At 52.7% G+C, this 12,678-nt stretch overlaps 5 protein-coding genes across 5 annotated transcripts; 2 read left to right on the forward strand and 3 right to left on the reverse strand.

The window, feature by feature from the left end:
• Positions 1-17: 17 nt before the first annotated feature.
• BJY04DRAFT_225269 (dihydrodipicolinate synthase family protein) lies at positions 18-973 on the reverse strand (the record flags this gene model as incomplete). The annotated part of the gene is made up of 2 exons (XM_073718183.1): positions 18-485; positions 581-973. Coding segments are annotated over 2 exons (861 nt in total), but the record flags the coding sequence as incomplete, so codon positions are not given.
• A 767-nt stretch (positions 974-1,740) lies between these two features.
• Positions 1,741-3,316, reverse strand: BJY04DRAFT_226753 (allantoate permease family MFS transporter; the record flags this gene model as incomplete). Its single annotated transcript, XM_073718484.1, has 2 exons — positions 1,741-2,947; positions 2,991-3,316. The coding sequence occupies 2 exons, from the start codon at positions 3,314-3,316 to the stop codon at positions 1,741-1,743; spliced, it is 1,533 nt and encodes a 510-aa protein (XP_073564036.1).
• An 871-nt stretch (positions 3,317-4,187) lies between these two features.
• On the forward strand, positions 4,188-5,583 carry BJY04DRAFT_225271 (uncharacterized protein; the record flags this gene model as incomplete). The annotated part of the gene is made up of 6 exons (XM_073718184.1): positions 4,188-4,251; positions 4,315-4,527; positions 4,579-4,664; positions 4,717-4,932; positions 5,008-5,163; positions 5,227-5,583. The coding sequence occupies 6 exons, from the start codon at positions 4,188-4,190 to the stop codon at positions 5,581-5,583; spliced, it is 1,092 nt and encodes a 363-aa protein (XP_073564037.1).
• Positions 5,584-6,167: 584 nt separating this feature from the next.
• On the reverse strand, positions 6,168-8,375 carry BJY04DRAFT_31120 (flavin-containing monooxygenase). Its single transcript, XM_073720108.1, has 7 exons — positions 7,963-8,375; positions 7,698-7,910; positions 7,490-7,647; positions 7,347-7,442; positions 7,163-7,299; positions 6,741-7,107; positions 6,168-6,684 (listed from the first exon to the last, which is right to left on the reverse strand). The coding sequence occupies exons 1-7, from the start codon at positions 8,259-8,261 to the stop codon at positions 6,215-6,217; spliced, it is 1,740 nt and encodes a 579-aa protein (XP_073564038.1). The 5' UTR covers positions 8,262-8,375; the 3' UTR covers positions 6,168-6,214.
• Positions 8,376-8,639: 264 nt separating this feature from the next.
• BJY04DRAFT_225273 (Hydantoinase B/oxoprolinase-domain-containing protein) lies at positions 8,640-12,664 on the forward strand (the record flags this gene model as incomplete). The annotated part of the gene is made up of 9 exons (XM_073718185.1): positions 8,640-8,682; positions 8,743-8,928; positions 8,977-10,138; positions 10,195-11,282; positions 11,341-11,447; positions 11,503-11,781; positions 11,841-12,042; positions 12,163-12,601; positions 12,652-12,664. 9 exons carry the CDS (start codon positions 8,640-8,642, stop codon positions 12,662-12,664), a joined length of 3,519 nt encoding a protein of 1,172 aa, XP_073564039.1.
• Between the last annotated feature and the right edge of the window lie 14 nt (positions 12,665-12,678).

Below are 12,678 nucleotides of genomic sequence, written 5' to 3' on the forward strand. Positions count from 1 at the left end.
CCCCCAAACCCCTCCACCTTCTTCCCCCCCAACGGCCGTCTCCCCCTCCCACTCCCATACCCAAAAAAGTGCTCAATCACCGCCTTCACCCCGACAACCCCAACCTTCGAGAGCGCCCAATCCGCATGACTCAATTTCGCCTGCAGCTCCTGCGCCGCCTTCAAATCACCGCTGTTATACAACTCTAGTAGTTTAACATGTACCTTCGGCGCGATATTCGCCAGCGCCGCAATAATCCCGGTGGACCCGGCCACGAGGGCGGGGAGGAAGAAGTCGCTCTTCCCGCCGAAGGCAGAGAAAGAATTCCTGGAGAGGGAGGAGGTGACGCGAGTTAGTTTCCCGAGGTTGCCGCAGGTGAGCTTGCAGCCGACAATGGCCGGGGTGTGTTGGGCGAGCCGGATGATGCTGTCGGAGGTTATGTCGAGGGAGGAGGTTACGGCGGGGAAGTTGTAGATTAGGATTGGGAGCGGGGAGGAGGTTGCGACCTGGTTTTTTAATGAGGTTTTGATTAGTATATCTAGTGATGATGGCTTTTGAATTGAAGTGGAAGTGAAGTGGAAGTGAAAGCAGGCGTGCATACATCCTCAAAAAACGACTCGATCACCGCGGCGCTCATCGCAGCAGCCCAGTAGCTTGGCGGGAGGACAAGCGCGTAGTCTGCGCCGGACTCCTTGGCCTCTGTGATATGTACCAGTGTCTCGCGGACGCTCGGAGCGCCGCAGCCGACGATGAGTTGGAGGTTGCTGTATCCTTGCTCGTTTAGGTGGATGCGGATTGAGCGGACGAGAAGCTGGCGCTCGGCGTGGTCGAGGTGCGGGGCTTCGCCGTTGCTGCCTTGGAGGACGAGGCCGGCGACGCCGCCGGCTGCCATGCGGGTTGCGTGGGTGAGGGTGGAGGGGATGTCGAGGGACTCGTCGGCGTTGAAGAAGGTGACGAGGGGCGTGTAGACGCCGTAGCGGGGTGGGGTGGGCATTTTGAGGTTGTGTTGAATTCGATAGAGTTGGAAAATCTACTGAGAATGCGAATGGTGTTGAATTGAATTGGATTGGGATCTGGATATATTGTCTGTTTTCAGTTTCGTAGAAGGTTGTATATGTCGAGTTCAATCGTCCCCGCGGTGGAGCTCCACCTCTGCTATTCAGCAGAGAGTTTATCTACTTGCAATAATTTTCCAATTGCTTAATCTTTGATCACTGCTGAACATTGCATATTATATCCTCTATCATTCAACCATGCTCTCTCCTTCGAATTGAAGAGAATAAGTATACGAATCACGAGTACGAGCTTCTTTTCCCCCCAGCAACCCATCCCAGGGCCGCTGCCTTTGAAACTTGGCTGCGAAGTGGACTTTAGGAAAGGACTCTGCTGCTCTTAAGGATAACCGGGTATGTACTTACTCCATATGCAGAATTAATAGAGGAGATAGAGCCAAGCTACTCAAGTAAATAAATATGCGAGGTGACAAACAATGATATATGGCGAAGTGTATTGGTCAAGCCGTTAGGGGTCTTTGGCAGTTGGTAAAATTAGCTATAAGAGGTTTCATCAAGCTGTTTGAAGGAAAAAGTTTTGATAGATCTGATAGTAGAGCACAACTAGGGTTATATCTGCTCAACAATCTAGATACTCCTGCTGTGCAATTGCTATAGATCTGTATATACAACTAGCTGGTCTAACACTTTCCATCTTCAAGACAAACCCGCAGAATCTTTCCATGACTAAACCTCCACCCCTACACTCCTACAAAACATACCGAAAATGCGGCTGCTGAAAGTCCGTCAAATCCATAAACTTCGACCTCTCAATCGCCTGCCTCGTCTCCTCATTCTCCAGATCCACCCCCGACTCCGCCTGTGCCTTATCCCTGCGTCGATTCTCCCAGATATTCACCAGTCTGAGCGCAACAAGCAGGACCAAGCTGATCCCGTACATGATCGCCACAATCGTCTTGCCGCGCCTATACTCCGGTGCGTCGTCTGCGCGGAACGTCTGCGGGCCAATCCAGTTGCCAGCGGCGTACGCAATGATCTGCAAACCGTTTACGGTGACTTTCTTAGTGTACCCGAGTGTGTTGTTTGAGATGGCCGTCATCATGAGACCCCATGCTGCGCCGGAGACGCTGATCATGTAATATCCGAGCAGAAGAGCACCCGTTGCATCCTGCGGGGCGGCGATCATCAAGATCGCGCCGACGAGGGGAAAAATAATAGCGCAGAACGCCATGAGGGTGCGGTCTAGATACTTGTCCGAGAGCCAGGTGAAGAAGAGCTTTCCGCCAATGTCGAAGACTCCTGCTGGGGCGCCGAGGAGGAGGGACAGGCGGTCGTTGAACCCAAAGGACTTGATGACCAGGGAGCCAAAGGTGGTGATTCCGCCGTTGGGGATGTTCATGATCAGCGAGAACAGCACGTACAGGTAGGTTCGTGGGTCGCGGAATGCTTCGAGGAACTGAGACCACTTCCAGACTTGGCTGCCGATGCCTTGGTAGTTGTCGCGGATGCGTTCGATGGCGATGAGTCGCGAGCGGTCGTTGAGAAACTTGGCGTTGCCTTGGTTGTCGGGGAGGTACCACCAGTAGATGACGCCTGTTAGGACGGTGAGGAGGCCGAGCATGAGGAAGAGGATCCGCCAGGGGGCGAGGTGGGCGTCTTTGATGGCGGAGAGGCCGTAGCCGATAACGGCCATGAGGATGAGGGCGACGCCGTTGCAGGAGAGCCAGTAGCCCATTCGGCGGCCTTGTTCGTTTTGGCGGTACCACATTGAGGTGATGAGGACGAAGGCGGGGGTGACGGTTGCTTCGAAGGCGCCGAGGAAGAAGCGGCACGCAAGGAGGCCTGCGTAGTCGGATGTTGCGGCGTGGCAGGTCAAGGCAATGCCCCAGAAGAAGATGTTGGCTGCGGTGTATTTGCCAACGGGGAGACGGCGGAAGAGATACGTGGTTGGGAACCTGTCAGTCAGTTTGATGTCCACTCTGGAAGAGAAAGACGTACTCCCAAGCAAGATAACCGGCGTAGAAGATACTGGAGACCCAGCTGTATTGGTTGCCGACAAGGTTTGTGTCGGCTTGAATGCCCATGAGAGAGGCATAATTGAGGGTGGTCTTGTCTGCGAACTGGATCATGTAGACCCAGCACATCAGCGGTAGCATGTGCAGGTCGATGCTCCTGAGAACGCTTTTCTCTTCTTCTGGAGTGAACTGGACGACAACACCGCCAGTCAGGCGGAGAGCTGGGTCCATATCCTTGTCATCAAAGAGCTCTCCTTTGGATACATCTTGAGGAGCTGGAGCATTCTCCACTTCTGATGGCTTGTCCATGGTCAGATTGGGATATTGGTATCAAAGAAGGAGGCAGCTTGAGGGATGGAGGTCTGGGAAAGAGAAAGACAGACAAATAGGTCTGCATTTGAGAGTAGATATAGGGCCATGGCCTGCTTGGGATGGTCTTATCTTCCCTCGGGAAAGATGATATTGAGATATGTCGGGGTAACCGGATTATCCACTAGTCAAACCTTGCCAATCACTAGCCTGATTGGGTGATAATCTAATCTTATATCACCCCAGACAGCCTGTTATCTATGCATCCAGTATAGATATATATTGCTTCACAAGGATTGAAATATACCAACTGTATACACTCACAGTAGCAATTATACACAACATTTTGGCCTCTGAATACTACACTTTCGTATCAGCATATCTGGGTCTACCCCGGGCCCACATGGCTACCTCAACCTCAGTATCCTACCAGCTAAAATGCGGGGAAGCAGCCTACCACGAGACCAAGACGCATTATCAGCATTCCTTCGACTCGAGCTGGCATCCAAGCCAGTCTTATCTTGAACATCCTCCAAATTCTCTGGCAATCTGTTCCACCTGCGGTTCCACCTCCACTCCCCGTCCACCAAAATATGGAGTGGATCAGCGAAAAGTCCACCCTCCACCAGAGCTCCCGTCCACCGTCCACTTTGTTTCCTATCCGTCCACCGTCCACTTTGTTTCCTATCCGTCCACCAAGCCACGCCAGTTAGGGCTTACAATCTGCATCCTGCCGGAGCTTCTCCGCAGGGAATACAATACTCCACTGAACAGTGGGTCTTATAAACGTGCCATTCCAGCGAGATACAGTGACCTGGCTCACTGTTTCCGGATTGTGATTATCGTCCAATCAGATTTGTTGTTCCAAGCCATGTCGTCCAGCACTATCCCCACGATTCCCAAGTGGGTTGAGCCAGAGGTAACCCGGGAGCCATGTAAGTCGTCCACTCTCCTTCTCCTTGGCTGGAGACTCACGGTCAATCTGACACTGATTGTAGTGGAATACGTTGACCTTGTTGATCTTGATCTGTCCAAGTTTGACAATCCAGTTACCCGCAAGGAGCTTGCTCGAGATCTTTTACAGGCGGTCACAGAGCATGGTTTCTTCACTATCTCCAACCATGGAATCCCCAAGACACTATGGGACCATCAGATGGATATCGGCAATACCATAATGCATCTTAGCCAGGAAGAGAAGAAGCCGTATGAGGGTGAGTTGAGTCAGACCCGTTACCTAAGATAGCGCACCAACCATGCCATAGCAACCTCTGAGGAAGATGCACAGGGTATTTACGTTGGCTTCAAGCCGTCGGGAGAGCTAGGTATCAAGGGCGGGTTTCATAAGGAGGTATACCACTTTTGACATAGCTCTATATCATACGAGATCACTGACTCTTCAGATCGACCACTACAACATCCTCCTCCACGACCTGGCAAGACCCCATCCACCGCTCCTGAGACCATTCATGAATGAAGTCGAGCAAGTCATCAAGATCCTTCACGATGATATCCACCGCAAACTGCTCATCCTCGTCGCCATGGTCCTCGAAGTCCCGGAGGAAGTAATCCTCGATATGCACCGCCCAGGAGGCTCAACGACAAACTACTACCGCTACGTATACTTGCCCCATACTCTTGCCATCAGTACCAATCCCATAGAAACATAAACTGAGTGAGTGAAATATGAACAGATGAGCTACTTCCCCCGCGCGCAAGCAGACCGCGAAAAAGCACGCAACCTGTATCTCCCCGGCCACGCAGACTGGAGCACCTTCTCGATTCTCTTCTCCCAACCAATTTCCGCCCTGCAGATTCTAGAGAAGAATAATACCTGGAAATGGGTGCGGGTTTGTCTCCCCTTCCCCCCTCCCACCCGCTACTTAATCTCAATCTCAATAATAAACCAACAGTACCACCCCCACACCCTCGTCGTCAACGTCGGCGAAGCCCTGGAGCTCCTGACAGGAACGCTCTTCAAAGCAACCATCCACCGCGTCGTCACGCCGCCAGCCGACCAGGCGGATAAAGTGCGGATCGGGATATTGTTCTTCACGCGGCCGAATGACGAGAAGGTTCTGGAGCCTGTGGCGGCATCCCCGTATTTGCGGAAACTGGGATTGCATGTGAGTAAGGAGCGGGTGGTGTATCCGACGTTGCAGTTTCTGGAGGCGAAGAAGCATGGGTATAGGAATAAGGATGTGGATTGGGATCGGCCGAGGGAGGAGGGGAGGCATGTGGATCCGTTTATGTTTGATGGGAAGGTTTAGATTTTTTTCGTGTTTTTGGGTTGATCTCTACTCTTGAGTCTGGTGTGCTTTGGTGTTTTAGGCTATTTATATAGCCTAGACCTATCTATCCGTGTTTGCGTTGAAACCCTGGTAAACTTGATATAAATATATAGTCTGATATACGAGTAGGAATGAAAGTTGACTTGAGGACTCGGCGATTGGGCAAATTCTAGATATATTCCTTTTCCCGGGCCGAGCGACAGCTCTTCTCTATTGGGAATAGTCCTTTCTCAGTTCTTTATCAAACGGATAGTGGTTTCTCGTTTACCTGGATGTTCAAGATATCAGTTTCATCTCTATACACTTCACTCTAACTCCTAGGAAGGTTTTAGGATATAAAATGCGAACTAATGTAACTTGAATAGATGGATTGTATCGGAAACCGCACCGACTGCTGTGTCTCTTACAGGTTTATCATGGCGCATTCTTCTCTCTCCTTGATACAAGTTATCATAAAGAGTCTGTTCTATTATTTCATCAAACCAACCAATTAAAAACAAGCAATTGCAAGTGCTCTTTCACAGACCGTATCTACCATAAGGGCATAACTGTTAAAGCTCAAAGTGGGATCATTGTTCAACTATATATCAATCTCGAACTCCAAACAAACCTACTGCACCATAAACTCCGCAAACTCCTCATCCGGCAACTCCGGCTGCCTATCCTCCCCCCCAATCAACCCCAAATACCATGTCAGATCCCTCCCATCCTGCTCCCGAACCGTAAACCCATTGCCCAAAAACCCAAACCGATTGCTCGTCGTATACGTCAGGTTATAGTCCTCCCAGCGCGGGTTCTTCATCGTCTCAAAGAAGTGGATCCTCGACCCCGGCCACATCATGATTTCGCCGTCCACAGTGCCCTGCTTGAACCACGAGCGACAGGGGGAGGACCATGCCGTGCGCGGGAGGAAGAGGCGACGGTGCTGCGCGAAGTCGGCGACGGCTTCGGGCTTCACGTCGAAGGTGGCGATGCCCTCTTCGGACATTTTGGTGAAGATTTGCAGGAAGTGCTTGGAGAGGGTTTCGGTTATCGGGAGGAAGCTGCCGTGCCCGTAGGGGCCGAAGGGGCCGTTGAAGACTGTCATTGCATTAGTTGGTTTCCCTGGTAGAATGCAATGGAACAGGGAAGCATACTCAGGTAGTTGGGGAAATGGGGGACTGTGATGGAGAGGTATGTGCTTGGTGCATCGGCCCATTCCTTGCTGAGGCTGCGCGAGTCTCGCCCGATGGTGGGATATGCGGGCTTCCAGCTGACGTCGAAGCCTGTGGCGCACACAATTACATCGAATTCGTGCTCTTCGCCGTCGGCGGTGCGGATACCGTTCGGTGTGATTTCTTGGATACTGGAAGATACCACGGAGACGTTGTCCTCGCAGAGAGCTTCGAGGTATCCTGCGCCTGGTGTGGGACGACGGCAGCCGACGGCGAAGTTTGTGGGCACAATCAGGTCGGCGATCTCGGGTTTTTTGGCGAGACGCCGGCGCATGTCGAGTTCAGCGGCCTGATCATGTTAGATTTATTGTGACTGTGAAGACTGTGGATATAGGATGACTAACTGCTCGGGCATCGGCCTGCTCCTTGGAGCCGTTGAGGATGAAACGGAAACGAGAGTTCAGTTCCGACTCGATCTTCTTGCGGTAGGCAAGGTATTTGTCGGGGTCTGTACGGAGGATTTCCTTCTGTCTTTCGTTGTCTACGGTCTTGTTAGGGTACTGCGCCGGACGGGGCAGATATACTCACATTTGAAGTTTGTTCCTCCCTTGCCTGCAAAACGTTGGCCAAAACTAGCAGTGACCCAGGATTGACTGCGGATGAAGCACTTCAGGGATCCGACGACTATAACTGTCAGTATCTCGTCTGGAAACTTTAGTGCTCCAACTCACTCGGCTGGATGTTCGGGACAATCTGCACAGCGGACGAGCCAGAGCCAATGACTGCAACACGCTTGCCCTCTAGCTGAATGCTGTCATCCCAGTTGGCACTGTGTAGCATAGGCCCCTTGAATGTCTCTCGTCCTGCAATAGCAGGCCATTTCCATTTGCTGTAGACATTAGCACTAGCGGTATGCAGAGGACATTGTATGCAACTCACTTCAGCACACCACTCGCATTAATCAAGATATTCGCTTTATCCTCAAAGACCTCTCCCGATCCGTCTGTCTTCTCCAGCTTGATGTGCCACTGCTGGTCTGTCTCGTCCCATCTCGCATCCGTCACTTTGGAGTTGAGTTGCATGTATTTGAGAAGTCCATAATCTTTTGCAACTGATTTGAAGTAATGCAGAATCTCAGAGGCAGAGGAGTAACTGGGCAGATGATGTTAGCACCTTGCAATCTTCGGTATTGAGATATACATACAAGGACGACCAATCCGACGACGGCGCCCAAGAGAACTGGTAGTTGATAGAAGGAATATCACAGCCGCATCCTGGATACTTGTTCTCGTACCAAGTACCTCCTATTGAAGGGTTCTTGTCGTAGCAGACCAAGTCAATGTCTAGCGGGCTGTTGTCAATCTCGTGCGCAAAGTTGATGGCGCTGGCACCGCATCCGATCACAATGATGCGGATCTTTCTCGCGAGGCGGCTTGGCTCTTCGACAATCTCGTAGGGAGAGCCGTGGATGCCATTGATTTCGTTGATGCCGAGGGATCCCATTGTTGGCTGTTGAAGTTGTGTTTGTAGACTTGGTAAACGTGGATCGAGTGGTTGATGGTGTTATAAGAAAACTAGTTCCATTGGAAATGTAGCGTGATTCCCTCATTTGACGACGATCTACTCGCAATGGCACGATCCCAAACTCAAGGTTTGGAGAAGTTGACGATAGTGGTGGAGCTCCACAGCCCTCCACGTCCACCCCCTCCATTCCCCGCTCTCTGTGCTCCTCCATCGCATCTTGACCCCTCCACCCGATAACATGAAATGAACTTCTATCTTCTGATGGTCTATTACAAATGGAATCATTGAGTATGTTAAATACTATGGTTTCTGGTTCACGGTTCACGATGCAGTGCACATCGTTGCTCACCTCCAACCATGCCAGGAATCCATGTCGAACGGCCGCTGAAGATCTCCATTGGTTAGTGCTATGAAACTTGATGAATTCTACCTATATCAAGCGGCTAATTGTGACTTATAGATCGAGGCGGCACTTTCACCGACTGCGTTGCTCGCGTCGCGGACCAAGAGGATATCGTGATCAAGATCCTCTCAGTCGACACAAGAAACTACCCCGACGCACCGACAGAGGCCATCCGACGAGTCTTGGAGAAATACTATGGGAAGCCAATCCCTCGCGGGTCCGACCTGGACCTCAAAGACGTTGGTAAGGACAGAGCACGGAACACAAGTGCAAACAAGCTAAGGAATATAGAATGGATCCGGATGGGCACCACAGTGGCAACAAACGCCCTCCTCGAAAGAAAGGGCGAGCGCACCGCATTCCTCGTTACGTCAGGCTTCAAGGATATACTTCAGATCGGGAACCAGTCTCGGCCGTACATGTTTGATCTTGCCATTCGGCGGCCAGACCCTCTCTTTTTGGATGTCTTTGAGGTGCCTGAGCGAGTGGTCCTTGCTCAGTGCAGCGATTCGCATCTTCGCAGTCTCGAGTTGGAGTATCCTGAGCCTGTGGAAACGGTGCAGGGTACATCTGGTGAGATAGTACAGGTTATCGAACCGCTTGACGTCGAGGGCACAAGAGCATATCTGCAGCGTATCTACGATGAGGGATTCCGCTCTATCGCCGTTTGTTTCATGCATTCGTATATATTCCCTACGCACGAGCTTCTAGTTCAACAACTTGCAAAGGAGATTGGCTTCGAGCATGTCTCTCTTTCGCACCAGGTCTCGCAACGATCGAAGATTGTCCCGCGAGGAAACTCCTCTGTTATTGATGCCTACCTCACTCCAACAATCGAGAAATACCTCGCGCAATTCAGCGCAAGCTTCCCGGCGATAGGGCATGGACATACCAAGCTCGAGTTCATGCAGTCCGACGGTGGTCTCGTGCCTGCGTCGGAGTTATCCGGTCTCCATGCGATTCTGTCTGGGCCTGCAGGGGGTGTTGTCGGATACGCGCGGACATCTTATAACCCCGAAACAAAAGTCCCTATCATCGGGTTCGACATGGGCGGTACCAGTACAGACGTGAGTCGCTATGACGGGCAGTTCGATCATATCTTTGAGACTACAACAGCCGGCATCCCGATCCAGGCACCGCAACTTAACGTCAATACTATTGCTGCTGGCGGTGGGAGTATCCTTGCCTGGAGGGACTCGCTAATGGCTGTTGGGCCGGAGAGTGCGTCGTCACATCCTGGACCAGCCTGCTATCGAAAGGGTGGGCCGTTAACTGTCACCGATGCGAATTTGGCGCTGGGAAGGCTGATCCCAGAGCACTTTCCATCTGTCTTCGGTCCTAACGAAAATGAGCCTTTGGATACTGAAATTGTCCTCACGAAGTTCAAGGAGTTGACCGAGGTCATCAACCGAGATACGGGCAAGTCTCTGACCTGGTACGAAGTGGCAGATGGGTAAGTCTTCACACCTCACCTCCCTTCTCCCATTGATTCACCGCTGACACCCCCAGATTCCTCCAAGTCGCCAACTCCGCCATGTGCAGCCCCATCCGCAGCCTAACTGAAGGCCGCGGCCACGACGCCGCAAAGCACCACCTCGCCTCCTTCGGCGGCGCCGGCGGGCAACACGCCTGCGCTATTGCAGAAGCACTGGGTATCCGACGAGTCCTGATCCACAAGTACTCCTCTATCCTCTCAGCATACGGCATCGGGCTCGCGGACATCGTGCACGAAGAGGAGAGGCCGTGCGCGAAGGTATTCGACGAGTCAACGAGAGACAGCATCCTCTCTGACCTACAGCAACTCGCGACCCTCACACAGCAACACTCATCAATGCACCGGTTCTCCAGTGTAGACGGCAACAAATACCTATTCATGCGCTACGACGGCAGCGAAACAGCAATGATGATCGCCGTGACTGATGACGGGATCGATTCTCGACAGACCTTCATCGACGCCCACCACCAGCAATTCGGCTTCACCCCGGTCAACCGCAAGATCTTCGTAGACACCATCCGCGTCCGCGCAGTGGGGAAGAACCTCTTCGGCAACGAGACGCCTCCTTCGCTCACTCTCCAGAACCTCGACAGCAAGCAAGCCTCCAAGCCCACCTCAACAAAGAGCGTCTACTTCAGCTCACTCGGATGGGTCGACGCCCCGGTATACCTCCTAAACACCCTCACCCCCGGCACAACAGTCTCCGGCCCGGCCCTCATCGTCGACAACACCCAGACAATCGTCCTAACCCCCAACAGCAGCACAACCGCAACAAAAGACCTTCTAATCCTCGACGTCACCTCCGAGACCAAATTCGTCAGCGCAACAGTCATCGACCCCGTGCAGCTCTCCGTCTTCCGCCACCGCTTCTTCGGCATCGCCGAGCAGATGGGCCGCGTGCTGCAGAATGTCTCGGTCAGCGCGAACATCAAAGAGCGGCTGGACTTTAGCTGTGCGATTTTCTCGCCGGATGGCGCGCTGGTTGCCAATGCGCCGCACGTGCCGGCTATGATTGGGAGTATGGGGTTTGCGGTTAAGAAGCAGATTGAGCGGTGGAAGGGGAAGCTCAGGGATGGGGATGCGTTGTTGTCGAATTCGCCGGGTATTATCCCGTCTTACTGTTCTTTTCTTTTATTTGAGAGCAGGGCTAATGGTGATAGATTACGGCGGCGTCCATCTCCCCGATCTCACAGTTATCACGCCCGTCTTCGATGCGCAGGGGAAGGAGATTATCTTCTGGACTGCTTCTCGTGGTCACCATGCCGATGTATGTCCCCTTCTTCACATTCCCTTCACTCTGACTATAATGCTAACAAAACAAGGTCGGTGGAATCCTCCCCGGCTCGATGCCCCCCTCGTCTAAATACCTCTGGGAAGAAGGCGCCCACTTCGAATCCTTCCTCCTCGTCCGCGACGGCAAATTCGCGGAAGAAGAGCTCCAACATAAACTCTGCGTAGAGCCAGCGCAGCACCCTGGCTCCAGCGGCACGCGCTGCTTCCAGGATAATGTCACCGACATCAAGGCGCAGGTTGCGGCGAACTATTGCGGGATCCGGCTTGTCCGGTTGTTAATTGAGGAGTATACTATGGATGTTGTGCAGGTGAGACCCTCACATCGAGTAATTCACGAAACCTTGTCTCGAAAACTAACAGGACACAGATGTACATGGGTGCAATCCAAGACTCCGCCGAACTCGCAACAAGGAATCTATTCAAGAACCTCGTTAGGAAGTTCAACCAGACACAGTTCTCGGCTGTAGATTACATGGACGACGGGACTCCTATCAACCTCACCGTCACGATAAACGAGGCCACCGGCGCCGCGGCATTCGACTTTACAGGCACAGGGGCTGAAGTCTTCGGTATGTTCACATACGTGTACACCCACACCCACATCCACATCCATATCCATATCCACATCACACAAACCTCCTTCTCCCTCTTCCCTCCCTCCCTCCACTCAAAAACCAACCCCTAACCAGAACCAAACAAAACAGGAAACTGGAACGCACCCCCCGCCATAACCACCGCGTCAATAATCTACGCCCTGCGGTGCATGGTCTCCAGCGACATCCCGCTAAACCACGGCTGCCTCGCACCTCTAACGCTGGTTATCCCACCGCGCTCCTTACTAAACCCGTCATCACCCGCCGCCGTCTGCGCCGGCAACGTCCTGACAAGCCAGCGCATCGTCGACGTAATCTTCAGAGCCTTCCGCGTGTGCGCGGCGAGTCAGGGGTGCATGAACAATTTCACCTTCGGGATTGACGGGTCTGCGGAATCAAACTCCAGCAAGGCATTTGGGTACTACGAGACCATTGCGGGTGGGAGTGGCGCGGGCCCGAGCTGGAGTGGGACGAGCGGGGTGCATAGTAACATGACGAATACGCGGATTACGGACCCCGAGGGGTTGGAGAGGCGGTATCCGGTTGTGTTGAGGCGGTTTTGTTTTCGCGAGGGGAGTGGCGGAGGTGGGAGGTATAGGGGTGGGGAGGGGG

The sequence above is a fragment of the Aspergillus karnatakaensis genome (assembly GCF_047715665.1).
Source record: "Aspergillus karnatakaensis strain CBS 102800 unplaced genomic scaffold BJY04scaffold_150, whole genome shotgun sequence".
Lineage (NCBI taxonomy): Eukaryota > Fungi > Ascomycota > Eurotiomycetes > Eurotiales > Aspergillaceae > Aspergillus > Aspergillus karnatakaensis.

What these genes read in the sequence shown, in the direction of transcription:
- BJY04DRAFT_31120 (XM_073720108.1), bottom strand. Translation starts at nt 8,261, where the DNA reads ATGGGATCCCTCGGCATCAACGAAATCAATGGCATCCACGGCTCTCCC. An exon ending in AATGCGAGTGGTGTGCTGAA is followed by an intron (nt 7,648 to 7,697) that starts GTGAGTTGCATA and finishes TAATGTCTACAG; the next exon opens with CAAATGGAAATGGCCTGCTA. An exon ending in GGGAGGAACAAACTTCAAAT is followed by an intron (nt 7,300 to 7,346) that starts GTGAGTATATCT and finishes ACAAGACCGTAG; the next exon opens with ACAACGAAAGACAGAAGGAA.